Source organism: Schistocerca nitens, chromosome 1 (assembly GCF_023898315.1).
Source record: "Schistocerca nitens isolate TAMUIC-IGC-003100 chromosome 1, iqSchNite1.1, whole genome shotgun sequence".
Taxonomy (NCBI): domain Eukaryota; kingdom Metazoa; phylum Arthropoda; class Insecta; order Orthoptera; family Acrididae; genus Schistocerca; species Schistocerca nitens.
In genome coordinates, this window is record NC_064614.1 from 29,646,788 (window position 1) to 29,667,521 (window position 20,734).

The 20,734-nt window shown below is 37.4% G+C and overlaps 1 protein-coding gene across 1 annotated transcript in view; it reads left to right on the forward strand.

The window, feature by feature from the left end:
* The window catches only part of LOC126240717 (zinc finger protein 239-like), a 156,832-nt gene extending 136,574 nt beyond the window's left edge, over nt 1–20,258 (forward strand). The window contains exon 7 of the mRNA XM_049947946.1: nt 20,132–20,258. Within this exon, the coding sequence (XP_049803903.1) occupies nt 20,132–20,196 (65 nt within the window). The 3' untranslated portion in view covers nt 20,197–20,258. The remainder of the gene's footprint in view (nt 1–20,131) is intronic.
* Nucleotides 20,259–20,734: the final 476 nt, after the last annotated feature.

The window sequence follows — 20,734 nt, forward strand, 5'->3', positions numbered from 1 at the left end:
TCTTGATGAAAAGTTTAAAACAAAGAAGAATTGTACTTATCTTTTCACGCCGTGACGTCGATCACAGGTCCACCTTTCTGAAAAGTCAGTACTTTGTTTGGCTCTCACACTACTTTCCCTTGTTCAATTTTCATTTGCTGGTCCAGGAAACGTGTACAGTGTTATTCATGTTTTACGAATTATAAAGTTTATACTGTCCTGCAAACAGCACAATTAGTCTCGTCGCATTTAACTGTAATATCCCGGATGAGCCCCCAAGTTTAACAGACCTCTACCTTCCTAAATTTCCACAGTCTATAAGTTGTCCTATTCCTTTGTCCACATGGTTACTTTAGGATCTACAGGAGGTTCAAATTTTTAGTTAGAGGTTGTTAACAAGTACAAACTTAGCTCTTACGATGATGGCTGCATTATAGTCTTCATAGTCTATCTTGGCCTCGTTAAGTCTAGGAGTGATTCCACTGAGAGGTTCACGCGGTTTCCTTTATGTTAGGGTGAGACTATCTGGTTTGTAAGGTAATGTGGTATTTTGTTTTTTAGAGAAAAAGAGTTATTTTAGTTTATGCACATCACATATTTAATAAATTTTCTCACATTTAACACTTCTACACCAATACAAAATGAAACAATGTCTTCCACCACATCTGTGTCACAACCTCACCCAACCGACACTAGAGATAAAAGCCCCCGAACCTCGTGTTCCAAAGATCCACTTCCTCCCTTTGAGTTGTTAAACTCGAAGTGAAAGACAGTATTTACATAAAATATTACATGTAAATAAATTACAGAAATAAATGATTTTACGTTCTGTTAAAGTATCCTCCTCTGCTTGGCTCAGTAGGCTGCTTTCAACCACTCAGCATCCTCATAAACTGATTCTGTGCACGCTTAGGCGCTCAAATATCTTCCATATCATTTTTCCTCCATTTTCTTTGTCGGAACGTCCTTTTCCGTTGCGGAACAAACTTTTACGTAAGATGCCCTGTTACAAATTTATCGTTGAACAATCTGCTGATCTCTTGTATCGAAGACAAGACACAAAAATAAGGCTCCACAAAAAACATGATATACCTGATTCCTAGTCATTTCAGAACTTATTACTAATGCAACACAAGAAACACAAAGACAAACGCCGGCCGCGGTGGTCTCGCGGTTCTAGGCGCGCAGTCCGGAACCGTGCGACTGCTACGGTCGCAGGTTCGAATCCTGCCTCGGGCATGGATGTGTGTGATGTCCTTAGGTTAGTTAGGTTTAAGTAGTTCTAAGTTCTAGGGGACTAATGACCACAGCAGTTGAGTCCCATAGTACTCAGAGCCATTTGAACCATTTGAACAAAGACAAACAAATTACCATATCTAACCAGTAAAATGTTTCATTTGCATTTTATGACGTAACCCTAATGATCGTTTACTCTTAATGTACTCCAACTCTTGTGAGTTGGAGTGGGCCACCCTTCCTACTCTGAATGGTCCACCATAAACAGAAAAAAAATTCTGGCAGAGCCCCTTTTGCTTGCATGACAGTTGGTGTGATTTCAGTTGGACTTTCTGTCCGACCTCAAAGTGCCTGACCTTCGCCCCTCTGCCTGCGAACCTTTTGCGTTTATCTGCTGCCGTCTTTATATTTTCCAATGCCATGCTTACTACAGCTCTGTGCTGCATCTGCTCTCAAGGAGGTAAATCAACTAGTTCCGTGATTCGGTCTGTCAGGTGTCTGTTTCTTAATACCGTAATCTGTGGAAACTTCGTTGTCTCGTGAGGCAGCTCATTCATAACCTGTTGAAAATCAGATAAGAAAACCTCCCAGTTGGCATGCTGCTTAGCGCAGTACACTCGGCAAATGTTTCCTAAATCCTTAATCACGCACTCGGACAGAGTCGAAGATGGGTGGAAGGCTGAAATGAAAATTGGCTTTATACCATGTTGTTCCAATGTTTTAACCCATATCTTCACCCTGAATTGCAGCCCATTGTCGGTAATTATGTTCTCAACTTTACCTACTTGCGACAAGAAGTCCCTGCAGATTGCCTTTGATACCGTCGCTGCTGTTGCCTTTTACGTAACAGGGTGCACGTTACATATTTTGACGTAAGCTCGAGCACAACGAGCACATAGCAATAACCATGGACTGAGAAGATCCGCAGCTCCTAACTGTTTCAATCTTTGTGGGATTATTGGATACAAAGGAGCTTGGAAATTCTGGTTGTTGTGCTTGGCCTTTTGACACAACTTGCAGAGAGAGACCACCTTCCTGATGCGCCTCTCCATATTCCTAAAATGGCACAGCATGTTTAGTTTTAGATAGCACTTCCTGGGGCCGAAATGTGCATAGCTCAGGTGTATGTACCATATTATTTTATTGATCGTCTCTTCGGGGATGCACAAAACCCAAGGTGCATCCTCGATTTCCCTACAGTAGAAAAGGATGTTTTTTCTTACGATGTAAAATTGCCGAATTCTGATCTGTTCTTTATCTCTCCATTGTTCCTTAATCTTTCGCAATACTGGGTCCTTATCCTGTTCTCTTGCAATATCTTGCATTGAGACCATTACGAAATTCTCGAACGCAACCTTTCTCATGTAGAAGATGCTAAAATTACTTTCCTCGAGATCGTCCTGTGCAGCGGTGGTTAATCCAATAGGGGATCTGGACAGTGCATCAGCGATAATATTAGTCGAGCCTGAGATGTGTATGATCAAGAATTTATATTGTTGCAGATAAAGTACCCATCTTCCTAATCTCCTGTGGTTTAATTTGGCTGTTAGCAGGAATTGTAGCGCTTTATGGTCAGCGAGTTTTTCTCCCTAACAGGAAATACCTGAACTTCTCAAACGCCCACACAACTTCCAATGCCTCTAGTTCTGTTACCGAGTAGTTCCTTTCACATTTTGACGGGGTTCTGCTGCCGAAACCGAATGCCTGTCTTTCAATGCCCCTCTCAGACTCGAACTCCTGGAACACTACTACACCCAATCATGTTTTCGCTGAGTCTGTGGCTATACAGAAATCTCTGCTGAGGTCCGGATGCGATAGTATGGGAGCTTCTACTACCGCAGCCTTTAGCTTTTGGAACTCAGTCTCAGCTGTCTCTTCCCACACCCAAGGTGTTTTCTTTCCCGTAAGAGCACAGAGACGAGGGGTAGCCAGACAGTCTAGGTTTATGAATTTTTTGTAGAAATTGCATAAACCTAGAAAGCCCCTTAATTGCTGTCCGGTGGTGGGGGGTGGCAAACTGTTCAATTGCCTCTAATTTCTCCGGCTCAGGATAGATCCCTTTGTCCGAGATTATGTGGCCTAAAAACTTTTCCTGTGACCTTCCAAAGCATGATTTTCCTAAATTTACCGTGACACCATATGCTTTGAAAGTGCTCAACAGGTTCTCCAGTACTTCATTATGTTTCTCCCACGAGGCTTCGGCGATAATGATGTCATCCACATAAGTTATGATCCAATCCTTTAGGGTGTCATTCAGGATCGTATCTAGGCTTCTGATGAATGCAGCTGAGGATACATTCAACCCGAACGGCAGTCTTTTGTATTGGTAGGATGTCTGAAGGCCAGGAACATATTGTATTGCCGACAGGAAGGTTTTAGTTCGAGCTGCCAAAAACTACTACGCAGTTTGATCGAAGAGAATATGATGACGCCATAAAATTTCTGTAATAATTCTTCTAATTTTTCTGGCTTATCGGTTTTGGATTCTATGATCATATTGATCTGGCATGAATCCAGAACCAACCGAATCGAACCATCCCTTTTTGTCACTATAAGTATGGGGCTCGAGTATGACGATGTAGCGTGCTCGATTACATCGTTGTCTAACATAGTTTGCAGGTCACGAGTGACCTTTTGTTTCATCACCAATGGAATGGGGTATGGAGTAACTCTAAACTTTTGATGTTCCTTCACTTGTAACTCGTACTGGAGGTTTCGTATAGCCCCTGGTTTCGGCCAAAAAACTTTCAAGTTGTCCTTTAGAATGTTCCCCAGATCTTCTCGTTCCTTTATCGCTATGCTCCCGCATGCCTTGACCTTGCCGTCTATCACCTGTGCTAGTTCTTCCTTTACATGAACTGCCTCTTCTTGCCACCTTAGAATGCGTCGTTCGTGTTCTTCTCCCACACCATGTCCGCCTCCTTGCTCTACAATATGTAGTTGCAAACAGTTAGTAGGGAGTTGCGCCGGAATAGCCCGCTCTTCAAATCTAACCTGCCTTATCTTGCCCTTCTGGAAGGTGACTGTGCCACTACATATATCAATTACGGCCTGGTTCTCGTACAAAAAGTCCATGCCTATTATAATTTTCGATCGCTAACTTTGGGACCACAATGAAGTTGCCTTCGAACTGGTGGCCCTGACAGCTAAATTTCAGTTGTATCTGTTGCGATACTTCCATGCATTTTCCCACGATTGTCCCTGATATTTTAATCTTTTTGATTTTAAAGGTAGGCCATGTTTGATCATCCTTGCACCCTTTGAAGGCTGCCTCTGAAATAGCCGAAAGCTGGCTTCCACCATCTATGATTCCTTGCAAGGCTACTTTTCTAATCGCTACTCGATTTAGATCATTCGTGTTATTTTGTTCGTTTTCTTTAAGCAAATCTTGAATCACATCCCCATAGTCCAGCATGTGTATGCACTTTGTGCCGAGTTTCTGCGTGTTTGTTTTAGAATTCTGTTCCACGCGAGTCACCCGTCATTGTCGGGATGACTCCGGTTCTCTGTCCTGTGGTCTCGGATTCGCCAGTCGTACCTCGACAATTTCGATTTCCTGTTGTCTCTGGTTATTGTTTCCCCCTTGATGACAGCCGTTATTTCGACCATTATTACGCTCGTCGTCGCCGCCTTGCGACTGATGCCATTGCCTCCATTGCTGTTGTAATTGCTATTATGCCTGTACGGCTGTTGGCACAGAAAATTTTTTCTTACTGACGACCCCCATAAAATGATGAAACGAAAAATGTTATTTCTCTCTGCATGTTCGCTGTTCATGCAGTCAGACTTACTTTAGCATCAGGCATGATGTTTTAACTAATTACTTGTTTGCTGTCTACTCTATGCAATTCCAATAGCAAGCAAAAAATCCCCATGAATGACATGACAATGTTCCTTTATCCAGTTACTGAATCAGAGGTACTAAATGCTATAAATAAGTTAAAAAATAAAATGTCATGTGGGTGTGATGGGATTCCTGACAAAGTCATTAAGCAAAGTGCAAGAACCATAGTCTCACATCTCACTGAAATTATAAATGAATCTTTTAAGACAGGGGTGTTTCCATCAAAACTTAAAATGTCAACTATAAAGCCACTTTACAAGAACGGTGATAAATATGATGTTAGTAACTTTAGGCCTTTATCAATGTTATCAGGTTTCTCAAAAATAATAGAAAGGATAATGTATCATAGACTATACAAATTTCTTGTTAAGAATAGAATATTGGTTAATGCGCAAAATGGTTTCCGTAAAAATAAATCAACTGAAACAGCTATCTTCAATTTTTTGCAACTTGTTCTAAATTCCATAAATAGAAAGGAATTAAATTTTGGATTGTTTATAGACTTATCGAAGGCCTTTGATGTCATTGACCGTAAGTTACTGCTTAGGAAGTTATATGCCTATGGGATACGTGGAGTTGCCCACAAATGATTTGAATCATATCTGTCGGACAGGTATCAGAAAGTGGAGATAAGCCATGCAGATAGGACATATTCATCAAGATTCGAGAGAGTTTTGTACGGAGTACCCCAGGGATCTGTATTAGGGCCATTACTGTTTTTAATATTTATCAATGACGTACCAAGTCAACTATCTGAAGCAGAGGCAGTACTGTTTGCTGACGATACAAGTTTGTTTGTTAAAGCAAATAGTGAAGCTGACTTATAGGAAAAAGTCACATTAGCAACAGATGAAGCAGACAGATGGTTTAATGAAAACAGACTCATTGTGAATGCCAAAAAAACAATGTGGATCAACTTCAGACATATTACAAATAAAATAAAAACTAACCTTACAGTAGAACTGGGTAAGTGTAAGATTGAACAAGCATCATACACAAAATTCTTGGGAGTGTGGTTTGATGAACACTTAAGATGGGAAAAGCATGTAATATCATTTAACAAAAAATTAAGTCAAACATTTTATATACTTAGAATGCTTAAAAGCTCATGTAATATTAAAACAGTGTTATGTGTTTATTTGTCATTCATGCACAGTTTATTAAGATACGGTGTACAGTTTTGGGGGAACAACAGTCTAACAAAACATTCATTTAGACTACAAAAGAAGGCAGTCAGAATAATAAAAGGTATAGGATATAGAGACTCTTGTAGGCATGCTTTCAAAGAATTAAAAATAACGACAGTACCACCCCATACATATACGAAAGCATATGTTTCTTAAAAGAACACGAGGAATTTTCTGCATTAAACAGAGAATTTCACAACTATGAAACAAGGAATAGGAATGATTTCCACAGAGAAATTCATAAAACAGATATGTATCACAAAAGTGTACTATACCAACCCAAAATCCTCTACAGCGCTCTTCCCAAAGAACTAAAAATAATACCAAAACTGCACATATTTAAAAGAGAATTAAAAAAGATGTTATTGAGCAATAGTTTTTACAGTATTGAAGAGTTTATGAATCATTGACAATAAAAGCGCAGTTAATATTTCCCTGACATAATAAATATGTGTAATTGCTCACATTTAAATACTTGCTGTTTCTATGAAAGTGTGAAACAGTGTTAATGTACGTTGTTAACCTACTTGTATATTTTTTATGTTAATGTTCTTATAGTTCTATTAAAATTGTAATGTCTAAGTGACAAGTAAATTCAATTATAAATTTTCATGTACATGTATTTTAAATTGTAATGTTTATTGACAAGTCCTATGTCATTTTGATGATGTACTACAAGGACGCTAATAAATTGAATTGAAGTGAATTGAGCTCAGATGCAGATGCCATCCACCTATGCCAGTGAATTTATATGATAAATTATATCGCTTTAGGACACACAATGCAGGAGATATGTCATATGTATTTAGATGCGTGAAAAACTGCTAAAAATGGCACATACTAAAACTTCAAATCATGCATGATTTTTTAATTTAATACTTCTTTACTACCAACTCTGTTTGTCTCTCACTTTGCAGACAGCATCCATATACACCACTGAATATGTCCACAAGACAATATCATTGTAAGACACACAATTCAGGAGAAATGACATCATAAACATTAAGATGTGTAATAAATGCCTTTTGCTTCCAATGAAGTGCAAATTACTGAGAATGTATTTATCCAGTAGTTCATTATGACAGCACTTACCAACTTCCAACAAACCTGAAACATAATCTGACCTTTTCTAAACTTATTCTCACTTATGTGATTAATGTCAATTATTTAACACATTAACTGAGACATTTGTAGTTGTTACATACGTGGACATTCAGTTCTCCAAAGAATTCGAGGTTTGCCGGTACTTATACAAAAGTTAATTGTGGTATTCTGAGTTATGATGAGTTCCATTTTACACTCTGCAAGCCAACATAAATTAGGCTTGTAGTATTGGACGCCAGTTCAAGACATGCACTATTGGCAGCTGCTCTCTCTGCCTCTTATTCATAAACTTTTCCACTCATTATGCTAGAGGCACTCATAGTAAAAAATGCAGCATTCGCATGCTCTCTGTATATTGCCTCTTTTTGTGTGTGACATTCAGTCTTAAAGAAAATAATTGAAGAGATTGACAATATTCAAATTTGTTTACTGTATTGTTTGCAGCTCACAATAAAATAAGTTCTCCTTTTCATATTTTATTTGTAGTTGTGTTGGTTGTTTTATTTAGACAAGAAATGAAAAAGAAAACTGGAGCAAGGGAAAAAAGCTAAGAAATCTAGAATAACAACAAAGTCATGTTTAGTAAAAAAATAAAAATAAAGCAGCCAAAGGATAAACAAATAAAATCAGAATCAGGTTCAGGTTGTACTCCAACTACTGCTAAATTTTTATGCGATAACAAATAACAACAAATACAATACATTAAAGATGATGAATATGGGGCCCAAGTACATCAGAAGTTCCAAATTCATTTCTTAGCTAATAAAAAGTACAGGAAATGCAACAAAAACACTCACTGTAATTCCACATTTTCTGGATATTCCACATATTCTGGAGTTCAAAGATGTTGCTTATATAGAATTCAGTAATAATCTCCCAATAATATTGAACCTACTTCACACAGAAATGATTATTCATTGATCTTGCATATTTCACAACGAATGTAGTCCAAATGTGGTAGCAACATTTTCTCGACAGGTTGGTAATGAAGAAGGAATTGAAATTAACTGATCTTGGTTATTATATTCACCAATAATAATGCAGCATAATGCTTTTGTTGCTTATTGTGTATTGCTCAAGTTCTGCTCCATAATCATCTTTTGTAACTACATCTGGCTTTAATAAATGGAGCAAAAAATAAAAATTTATTAGCCTTGAAAGATGTCCAAATCATCAAAAACATTTTACGACTTGGAAAGTAACAGATAGAAGATTAATTAATAAAGCAGGAATCATTGTATCATTAGAAACAAATATACAATCTGAAAAATAAGGTGGTAAAATATACTGCAATTAATATTAGCATGTATGAAGTATCTGAGTGTACAAGATCTTCCTCTACGTGGTCATGTTGAAGATGTAACTCTTTAAAATGGTACATATGTTATAAACTTATTGTTCTTACTTGAACTTGTATCTCAGTTTTATCTATTACTAGAAAAACATCTTAAAAAAGCCATTGAAACTCCAGTAACAATCTCATACCTGTCACCACAAATTCAAAATAAATTTGTTCATCTTTTGAAATCCACTGTTCAAAATCAACCAATAAGTGACATCAAAAGAAATAAATATTATGAAATTTTCTTTGATTCAGCTCCTGATATCACTTGTCAAGAACAAATGTTGCAAGTCTTTACCTTATGTAGGTATTGATTTTACCAACAGAAATGTTTCTATCAAAGATTCTTTTCTGGAGATTCATTGAAATACTTGCTAAAGATGCATCTTTGGTTGAAAATACGGTTTTAGAAAGTTTTAATTTCAATCAGATTTCATTAAGAAATGTAGATCATGATAATGTTGCTGTAACATCATGTCACATATCTTTCATTCAGCAAAGAATTACAGAAAAAATAATCAAGCATTATTTGTAAATTGTGATAACCACTCATTACATTTAGTACCTACTGCAGCTAAGCAAAATTCAATTATTGTAACATGTTTTGGAATATTTAAAAATATACATTTTTTTCTGGCATTCAACAGTATGCTGGGAATTATTAAAGATGCTTTAAAGAAAACTGAAACATGATGATTATTTATGAATAATAGCCAGAGGCACTGCAGGCCCCAAAGAACAAAAGCTGAAACATGATGGAGCGCCAGTGCACAAACAGTTTGCTTTATTATTGATGGGAGTTAGTAGAGCTATTTGAAAAAATAGTGAGGACACATCTACCACAAGTGAGACCAGAAGTGAATCCACAATTTTATTGCAAGATATACTGAATTTTAATTTCATAATTGTAGTCCATTTCTGGCTGAAATCTTGAGGAGAACTGATCATGTGCAGCTCAAATTACAAGATTCTAAAATGAATTAGAGAAGCGTTCCATGGTCTTGAATCATTAGCGACTGAACTTGCAGAAATTCGAGATGAGATCTGTGACGAGGCAATAGAAAAGGCTAAATATCTCTTTGAAAAGTGGGATATTGGTATAACAATCCATACTAGCAGATGAAGAAAAATTCTCAGAGAGTTGGCTGGTAATGTTGGCCTTTCTATAGAAAGTGAAATTTCTCACACTGTGAAAAGCTTTCTTTATGGTCTGCAGCAAGATATAAAGACACAGTTTACATGACTAAATGAGCTTAATTCCAAATTTGGATTTTTACTGGATGTTGAAAATTTATTAAACAAGGTTAACGATGACAACACTCTAGAAAAGAGTTGTAAAAATTTAGGTAAATTTGTGAGACACAAGGAGGTTTTTTTTTTTAATTGTGTGCATGTATGTCAAATACCACACCTTATAGTAAATGCCTGACAAAATTTCACGATGAATATTGGATATCGCAAGAAACAATTTAGCCCTATGACATTTAACCCAAGGTTGGGAATCTTGACGTGTGAGTAACCTCTCTCTACCAGCTTACTGAAAAATTATGCATCTGACCAAAATAAATGCTTGAAATTAAATCATCAGCTCTCTTAGCCTTAAGATTTGTATAGAGATGTAAATGCTGACTGGTAATGGCTACTTGAAGAAAAGGTATGTCTTCAACAAATTTCATTCATTTTCAACAGAAAAAACAGGGGGTGGGCACTTGGACATGTTTCAGCAACACTGCTGATTGGATGATGAACATAAGCCAGAATTATTAAAAAATGAACTTAATTGACTGTCGAATGCTTATAAAATGAGGGAGAAGGACTGGAGTGAGCTAACAATTTCCTAACTGCTCATTCATGAAAGAATGTGCTCATCCTCATCAACAATGAATGTGCATTATAAAATTAAAATTGACATCCAAGTCTAAAGATTAGCTGAATCATGACCAGACCTGAACAGGAAGTTGACACTGAGTTTCCCTAAACTGCCGGAGCTGAGCTTAACATGTGTGCTATATCTTTGTGACCATTTCTGCTGGTGTGATGGCACTGCTCGTGTGCTGCATACGGGTCTGCTTGTACACACACATCTGGTGGTTGGTGGTGAAAATGCAATGAATCCTGTCCTATGCTGAAATAAGTGCCAAAAATCATGTTCAAATTTACGATGGTGTATGTCCATACCAATGCAGAAACTGTCTTTAAACATTCAAACAACCAAACCAAAATGTCAATAAATATTCTATCAGTATGAATAAAGTCAAAAGGACTAAATTCACTGAAATAAGTGATCCTGAGTGATGCTTGTATGGAACCCACACTTAGAGTAAAGCTCTCGTACTAGGATTGAAAAATGCTAGGTCCTCTATACCTTCAAGATCTGAACCAGAACTCCATCAAATCCTACAGTTAATGACAGATTTTAATCTGACAAAGCAGGAGGTTAAATAGAGATTTGTCTGTTCAGCTGAATACTAGGGCAGAAGGTCACCGTGCAACTGCACTGTACCAAGCGGAAGTTATTCATGACTGCACGCCAAGGCAGAAGTTTTCCTGCAGTTGCATAGGGTCAATTACTAGATGACAGTTTGATCTGATGAGTTTGGCAACAGAATGTTCCAACCTGTCTTGTGTCAGAGTATAGATCGAAACGTATGTCTCCTGGAGGAAATTACAAGACCTCATATCCTCACTGTATTTTGATCTTTTCACTTGTCTTACCCAGTCACAGGTTTGAGAACTAAGGGAGGCTCCTTCCAACAAAAAGAAAGAGTGTCTTTATTTATTTATTTATTTATTCATCTGTGGAACAATAAATATTGTATGGATGTCGTCAGTTTACAACACATGAGCACACATTTACATTTACAATGAAACATGTTTCTCATATTTTGTGTAGTTTTTATAACTAGTCATACACACATTTATAATTACATAATGTTTTGGTGATAATGTCATATGTTGCTAATAATCTACATCTATGTTAAATATTCTTTTGCCGTATCACAACTTTTACTTACTAAGAAGGTTTTAAGGTTTTGTCTGAAAGTGAGGGGCTCATTTATTTCTTTAATTTCCTGTGGTAATTTGTTATACAGTTTTATCCCATTATAAAATATACTTTTTTGCATCTTTGCCTTGTTCTTTCTATCTAGATGGAGGTGGTGACAAGCTCTTGTTTCATGGTCATGTATTAGGCTGTTTGTGTTGTACATTATGAGATTTTTCTTAATGAACATTATGTTCTGAAAGATATACTCACAAGAAACAGTTAGAACGCCTAGCTTTCTAAATAATTCTAGACAGTGGGCCCTGTTGCTGTTTGTTATTATCCTTATGGCTCTTTTTTGTACTTTGAACACAGTTTGTATGTTACTGGCACTTGTTCCCCAAAACATGATCCCATAGCTGAGGACTGAGTGTAGATATCCGTAATATGTTATTTTAAGACAGGTACTATTGCATACCGGTGCAAGGATTCTAAGAGCATAGCATGCTGTGGATAATTTCTTTGCCAAAATGTTGACATGGTTTGTCCATTTCAATTGGCTGTCTACATTCATCCCTAAGAATTTGGTACTTGTTACACATTCTAATTCATTATTATTAACTTTTATTCTAGTGGCAATGTGTTTTTTGTTCAATTGGAAGGTAATATAGTTAGTTTTCTTTTCATTTAGGGTTACTTTATTTTTTAATGACCAGTTGTGGACATCATTGAGAGCCTCGTTTGCTCTTTCTGACAGTTGTGTTGGATTTTCACCTGTTATTACTATGTTGCTGTCATCAGCAAAAAGTATTTTTTCTCCATGTCTGATACTTTGTAGTAAGTCGTTAACGTATATAAGAAACAATATTGGGCCTAATACACTTCCCTGTGGGACACCTATATTCACATTTTCTGGGTCAGACAGGTGTTTTATAGGGGAATTGTTTGAAACTTGTGATATCTCAACTCGTTGAACTCTGTTTTCCAAATATGATTTGAACCACTTCTTTGTCACACCTCTTATTCCTATTTGCCCCAATTTATGAAGTAAGATTTTGTGGTCAACTGTATCAAAGGCCTTGGACAAGTCTAAAAAGATACCACTTACATTTTCACCTTTGTCCAGTGCTTCTAAAATTACTTTAGTGAACTGTGCTATAGCAGATTGTGTGCCTTTTCTGGGCCTAAAACCAAATTGGTCATTGAAAAGAAGGTTATATTTATTCAGGTAATTTAGCAGTCTCTTTTTGACTAGTATTTCTATTATTTTAGAAATGATAGACAGTATAGAAATCGGCCTGCAGTTCTCTACATTTTCCACATCTCCGTTTTTAAGGATAGGTATAACTTTTGCTTGTTTTAGGTACTCTGGAAAGTATCCAGATTCGAAAGATTAATTAATTATTTCTGTTAATGGGCCCTTTATGGAGTCTATACATTCTTTAACTACGCAGACTGGGATTTCATCAAGTCCTGCTGAAGTTTTATTTTTTAGTTGGTGTACTACTAGTGCCACTTCCCTTTCTGTAGTTGGCAAGAGCACCATTGAGTTTGTTGGCTGGTTCTGAGTAGGTAAATCATACGTATCTGGAAATTTCTGCTGTAATTTTTTTGCAATACTACCGAAATATGAGTTTAAAAAAATCAGCTAATTTTTTAGGGTTACCTACTGGTACATCTTTGTTTTTAATATGTGAATTGAGGTCCTTTTTAGCAGAGTTAAATGTTTCCTGTTTGACAATGTTACAGGCTGCTTTGCTCTTGTTTTCAGCTTCAAGTCATATTTTGTTGTTTGTAAGTTTTTTTTGCAGCTAGCAACACCTTTCTGTATATTTTCGTGTACTTTTTGTAGAATTGCAGAACTTCTGGGTTAGATTGATTATTTTTTATGGAGTTGAGATATCTAAGAGTTTCTGAGGATTTTTTGATACCTGTAGTCACCCACTGATTTCTCTTTGTAGTTTTAATTTGATAAAGAGTTTTGGGAAACATCTCTTCAAATCTGAGTTTAAAAATTGACATGAACTTGATAAATTTCTGATTTGCATTGGTTTCTGCATAGACTTCCCTCCAATCTTCATATTATAGCTGGGATTTAAACTCATACAGGGCTGATTTGGAAAACATTCTTTTGTATGTACACAGTTTAGGAGGAGTTTCTACATGAATGTTAGTGTTTAAAATCTGGCAGAGGTGGTCTGATAGGCCCAGGTTTTGGACAACAATATGACATTTTTTACTATCAATATCTGTAGCTACATGATCTATAGATGAGGAAGATTCTTTCGTTATTCTAGTTGGACAATTAACAATGGAGGATATTCCATAACAGCTTAGAATATTCACATATATGTTGCTAGCCTTATCAGGCTTCATCATATTAATGTTTAAGTCACCACAGATAATTTCATTTGCTTTTGGTCCAGAAACCTTGTCTAAGCTTTGATTCAGTTTTGAGAAGAATATATCAATGTCTCCACTGGGAGAGCAGTACACACAAAATATGACTAATTTTTTTGCTATGCCAGGTCCTATTATTTCAACAGCGGAAAGTTCAAAATGTTTGTCCTCACCTAGATCTAAAAGATCATATCTAACTTTAAATGACATACCTTTTTTTACATAGATGCATGAACCTCCACCATTCATTGAAATTCTGCTATAGTAACATGCAAGGTCATATGAGGCTAATGCAATGTGTTAAATTTCCTTCCCTTTGCACCAATGTTCAGTGGTACACAAAATTTGGCTATCAAAATTTTCCAATTCTACTGCTAGCTGTTGTGCTTTGTTCTTTATGGCTTGAATGTTTTGGTGAAACACTGTTAGGCATTTGTTTTCACTTATCTTGGTGGCGCCCTTCCCTTTAGACCTGATGCTAAAAAATTCTTTAGATGAGCTGGTGGCATGGTTATTCTTCTGTTGATGACAGTGGAGGTGAGTCTGTTGCCAGTTAGACTTGGAAGTTGGTGTATCTGAAGGTATCTGCCTGATGTTAGTCTTGTAACTGAGGCCGGGTACCAAAAATCCTGCATAGTTGTAAGTTTCCTGGTTCTTGTGCTTCTTCTGTTTGCTTCTGTTACTGATGATAATGGTGAAGCTGGTGAAAAGTCTTTCACTGTTGAAAACTGAGGAGGGGCCAATACTGATGAAAGGTCGTTGGCTGCTGGCACATCAGGCGTTTTTTTCCTTGTTAATGATGCAGTTGCGTAGTATGTAGCTGCTTCTGCTGAAGCTTCTTTGGAAACTCCTGTCCTAGTTGAATCATTTATCTCAGCTGTTTTTGAGGAAAGTGGAGATTCTAGTGCTAGACCTGTTGTCAGTGATTCAGTTTAATTTTCTCGTTGGAAATTTTCAGTTGCTGTGTTTGGTGGTGGAAGTGGTATGGTTGTGCTATTCTTGTCCTTAACTGCCTTCACTGCATTAAGGATTTCTCGACTAATGAATGATTTTCCAAGTTTATTTCTGTGAAGCCCATGCCTTGTAAAATGACTTCTCTCTGTAGATGGTACGTCCACATATGTGGCATTTGGGAGGCTTCGGCAGATTTTCTCAAATTTCCTATTAGTAACTGTGATTTCTTTGTTGACACAGGATTGTTCTATTTGTGGGATACTGGCAATGAAGAAGTTAACATCTGTAATTTTCTGTAATGTACTTCTTAGAGCTCTTGTGGCGAGTTTGCCCTCGTTCCTATAAACATCATTAGCACCTCCTATTATTAACAGTTGCTTCCCGGCTTCAAAGAATATTCACAGTTTTTTAAAACTTCGCGCAAAGGGGCACCCAGTTTTGTTATTCCACTAACCTTGAATATAGTTTGCATGTTACACAAAATGTCGGCTAAGCCCTTTCCATGACTGTCTGAAAGTATGAAAATATCTTCTTTTTTCTTCTTACTTGTATTGGTAGATATCTTGTTTGCACGATAAGTATGTTCCATGTATTTTCTGGTATTTCCTTTCTTGTTATTACAGGACTTCGTAGGCCTACTGAAATGATTTCTGGTCTTATGCAATCGAAGTTTAGTTTTAGTCTTATTAACACTAGTGGGGGATTGATGTCAAGTCATCTTCACCAATAGGAATTGTGCTCTCTGAATCCTACAGTATTTCTATACAAAGGCTTGGAGCTAAGAACAGAAAAACAATTCAGCAATGGGTGGTGGGTGGTATTTTTGCGTCCTGTGTCTGTATTTTGAAGATTCTAATCTGCGACCCAGTTGCCTACCCTGCGCACAGAGATCAGAGCCCTTCTCTAACACAGAGGAGGCTGTAAAACGAAACATAATAGCACATTTTCTGTTTTGCAAGCTCTAAAGCCAATTGTTAGTTACGGAGCAAAATTACTTGAAAGGTATTTCAAAAAATATTGTATTAAAATCTTCTAAAACATTGTGAGTTCTCTTGTAGCTGCTAATCCTCATTTATCATCAGATCAAGGTACAAACGGTTTTGCAGTAATGAATTGGGTCTTCATGTTAATTTGGCTGGATTACATTAAGATAATAAACAAAACAAACTTGTTGTTGTTGTTGTGGTCTTCAGTCCTGAGACTGGTTTGATGCAGCTCTCCATGCTACTCTATCCTGTGCAAGCTTCTTCATCTCCCAGTACCTACTGCAACCTACATCCTTCTGAATCTGCTTAGTGTATTCATCTCTTGGTCTCCCCCTACGATATTTACCCTCCACGATGCCCTCCAATACTAAATTGGTGATCCCTTGATGCCTCAGAACATGTCCTACCAACCGATCCCTTCTTCTGGTCAAGTTGTGCCACAAACTTCTCTTCTCCCCAATCCTATTCAATACTTCCTCATTAGTTATGTGATCTACCCATCTAATCTTCAGCATTCTTCTGTAGCACCACATTTTGAAAGCTTCTATTCTCTTCTTGTCCAAACTATTTACCGTCCATGTTTCACTTCCATACATGGCTACACTCCATACAAATACTTTCAGAAATGACTTCCTGACACTTAAATCTATACTCGATGTTAACAAATTTCTCTTCTTCAGAAACGCTTCCTTTGCCATTGCCAGTCTACATTTTATATCCTCTCTACTTCGACCATCATCAGTTATTTTGCTCCCAAAATAGCAAAACTCCTTTACTACTTTAAGTGTCTCATTTCCTAATCTAATTCCCTCAATATCACCCGACTTAATTTGACTACATTCCATTATCCTAGTTTTGCTTTTGTTGATGTTCATCTTATATCCTCCCTTCAAGACACCATCCATTCCGTTCAACTGCTCTTCCAAGTCCTTTGCTGTCTCTGACAGAATTACAATGTCATCGGCGAACCTCAAAGTTTTTATTTCTTCTCCATGGATTTTAATACCTACTCCGAATTATTCTTTTGTTTCCTTTACTGCTTGCTCAATATACAGATTGAATAACATTGGGGAGAGGCTACAACCCTGTCTTACTCCCTTCCCAACCGCTGCTTCCCTTTCATGTCCCTCGACTCTTATAACTGCCATCTGGTTTCTGTACAAATTGTAAATAGCCTTTCGCTCCCTTTATTTTACCCCTGCCACCTTTAGAATTTGGAAGAGAGTATTCCAGTCAACATTGTCAAAAGCTTTCTCTAAGTCTACAAATGCTAGAAACGTAGGTTTGCCTTTCCTTAATCTAGCTTCTAAGATAAGTCGTAAGGTCAGTATTGCCTCACGCGTTCCAGTATTTGTACGGAATCCAAACTGATCTTCCCCGAGGCCGGCTTCTACTAGTTTTTCCATTCGTCTGTAAAGAATTCGTGTTAGTATTTTGCAGCTGTGGCTTATTAAACTGATTGTCCGGTAATTTTCACATCTGTCAACACCTGCTTTCTTTGGGATTGGAATTATTATATTCTTCTTGAAGTCTGAGGGTATTTCACCTGTTGCATACATCTTGCTCACCAGATGGTAGAGTTTTGTCAGGATTGGCTCTCCCAAGGCCGTCAGTAGTTCCAATGGAATGTTGTCTACTCCGGGGGCCTTGTTTCGACTCAGGTCTTTCAGTGCTCTGTCAAACTCTTCACGCAGTATCGTATCTCCCATTTCATCTTCATCTACATCCTCTTCCATTTCCATAATATTGTCCTCAAGTACATCGCCCTTGTATAGACCCACTATATACTCCTTCCACCTTTCTGCTTTCCTTTCTTTGCTTAGAACTGGGTTTCCATCTGAGCTCTTGATGTTCATACAAGTGGTTCTCTTATCTCCAAACGTCTCTTTAATTTTCCTGTAGGCAGTATCTATCTTACCCCTAGTGAGATAAGCGTCTACATCCTTACATTTGTCCTCTAGCCATCCCTGCTTAGCCATTTTACACTTCCTGTCGATCTCATTTTTGAGACGTTTGTATTCCTTTTTGCGTGCTTCATTTACTGCATTTTTATATTTTCTCCTTTCATCAAATAAATTCAATATTTCTTCTGTTACCCAAGGATTTCTACTATCCCTCGTCTTTTTACCTATTTGATCCTCTGCTGCCTTCACTACTTCATCCCTCAAAGCTACCAATTCCTCTTCTACTGTATTTCTTTCCCCCATTCCTGTCAATTGTTCCCTTATGCTCTCCCTGAAACTCCGTACAACCTCTGGTTCTTTTAGTTTATCCAGGTCCCATCTCCTTAAATTCCCACCTTTTTGCAGTTTCTTCAGTTTTAATCTACAGGTCATAACCAATAGATTGTGGTCAGAGTCCACATCTGCCCCTGGAAATGTCTTACAATTTAAAACCTGGTTCCTAAATCTCTGTCTTACCATTTTATAATCTGTCTGATACCTTTTAGTATCTCCAGGGTTCTTCCATGTATACAACCTTCTATCATGATTCTTAAACCAAGTGTTAGCTATGATTAGGTTGTGCTCTATGCAAAATTCTACCAGGCGGCTTCCTCTTTCATTTCTTAGCCCCAATCCATATTCACCTACTACGTTTCCTTCTCTCCCTTTTCCTACACTCGAATTCCAGTCACCCATGACTATTAAATTTTCGTCTCCCTTCACTATCTGAATAATTTCTTTTATTTCCTCATACATTTCTTCGTCATCTGCAGAGCTAGTTGGCATATAAACTTGTACTACTGTAGTAGGTGCGGGCTTTGTGTCTATCTTGGCCACAATAATGCGTTCACTATGCTGTTTGTAGTAGCTTACCCGCACTCCTATTTTCCTATTCATTATTAAACCTACTCCTGCATTACCCCTATTTGACTTTGTGTTGATAACCCTGTAGTCACCTGACCAGAAGTCTTGTTCCTCCTGCCACTGAACTTCACTAATTCCCACTATATCTAACTTTAACCTATTTCCCTTTTTAAATTTTCTAACCTACCTGCCCGATTAAGGGATCTGACATTCCACGCTCCGATCTGTAGAATGCCAGTTTTCTTTCTCCTGATAACGACGTCCTCTTGAGTAGTCCCCGCCCGGAGATCCGAATGGGGGACTATTTTGCCTCCGGAATATTTTACCCAAGAGGACGCCATCATCATTAACCATACAGTAAAGCTGCATGCCCTCGGGAAAAATTACGGCCGTAGTTTCCCCTTGCTTTCAGCCGTTCGCAGTACCAGCACAGCAAGGCCATTTTGGTTATTGTTACAAGGCCAGATCAGTCAATCATCCAGACTGTTGCCCTTGCAACTACTGAAAAGGCTGCTGCCCCTCTTCAGGAACCACACGTTTGTCTGGCCTCTCAACAGATACCCCTCCATTGTGGTTGTACCTACGGTACGGCTATCTGTATCGCTGAGGCACGCAAGCCTCCCCACCAACGGCAAGGTCCGTGGTTCATGGGGGGGGGGGGGAAACTTATGAGGACTGAAATGTTCTCCTGACCGTTCTCTGTGCTATGGGGAGATGGCTAGGTGCTTCCCGGCATCTGTGTAGGCAGGAGGTGGCACCAGCCCAGCACTGCCAAAACAGGACCTTAGCTGTTGAGAAAGCTGTGTCTAAACTCATTATCTGCAGCTGTCAGACCAGTGTCCCAGGCTGCATGCCTTTTTCCTTTACTGCTCAGCTCTTACAGGAACTCTTGATACTTATAAGCTAACTCCAGTTACACCATAATGCCAAGCTACAAATGTAATAAGAATTAAAAAGATGTTACTGATGTAAAAGAAAGGAAATATATGCACACTCATTGTTTAGATATTACTGAGTCACTGAAAATCTGCATGTCACGTCATTTATATAATTAATAGCCTATAAAAAAGGTAATTAAAAACTAATTAAACATGAGAAATGTCAAACCTGTTTGTTTTCAAATTTCATAAAATATATTTTAACAGAACAGAACTCTATGTTAAAACATGTGACTGCAAGGTGTTACTCCACAGTCGAGAAGACATTGAACATAAAACTCCATTAGAACTTCTTAGCTTTATAATCTCATATAGAAATGATGATCCTCCAAACCAGTGTGTCATAATTCAAATACTCCTTACTGTTTCAGTGCCAATTGCTAACTGTGAATATTCAGTCAGCAAATTAAAATTACTTTTCTCTACCTACAATTAACGACAGGATCACCTCAGTGAAGCAGCATTTTTAAGTGCAAGAAGACAAAAATTTGAACCGATCAACTTAATTAATTGATAAATATGCATCATCAATGCCAAAAAATGTGTATGTAGTCCTTATTTGCATTACTGTATTATAATATTATGATGATCATTATTATTACTATTAATGAGTGTATCTAATTTGTATATGAAGTATATATATATTGGTTGTTCAAAAGCTGTATGTTTTTAAAACAATTATATAGATATGCAAAAAAATATTTTTAACTAATGCTAGATAATAGTCTGTTTGATTTTTTTCACTGATACAGGCACATTTCTGAATCCAGGCGTAGTCTTGATTTATTTAACTAGATATTTTTGTCTCAAATTTAAAACCAGACCTGGTCCTGTGTCCCTGTTTATCCTGGAAAACAGTATATTGTTTTAGAATTGTATTTAGGTAGTGACCATTGGTAATATATTATAGACATTTTAAGGTAGGTACTACATTATGTTATTATGGGTAATATATTCTTATTATGAGTAAATTC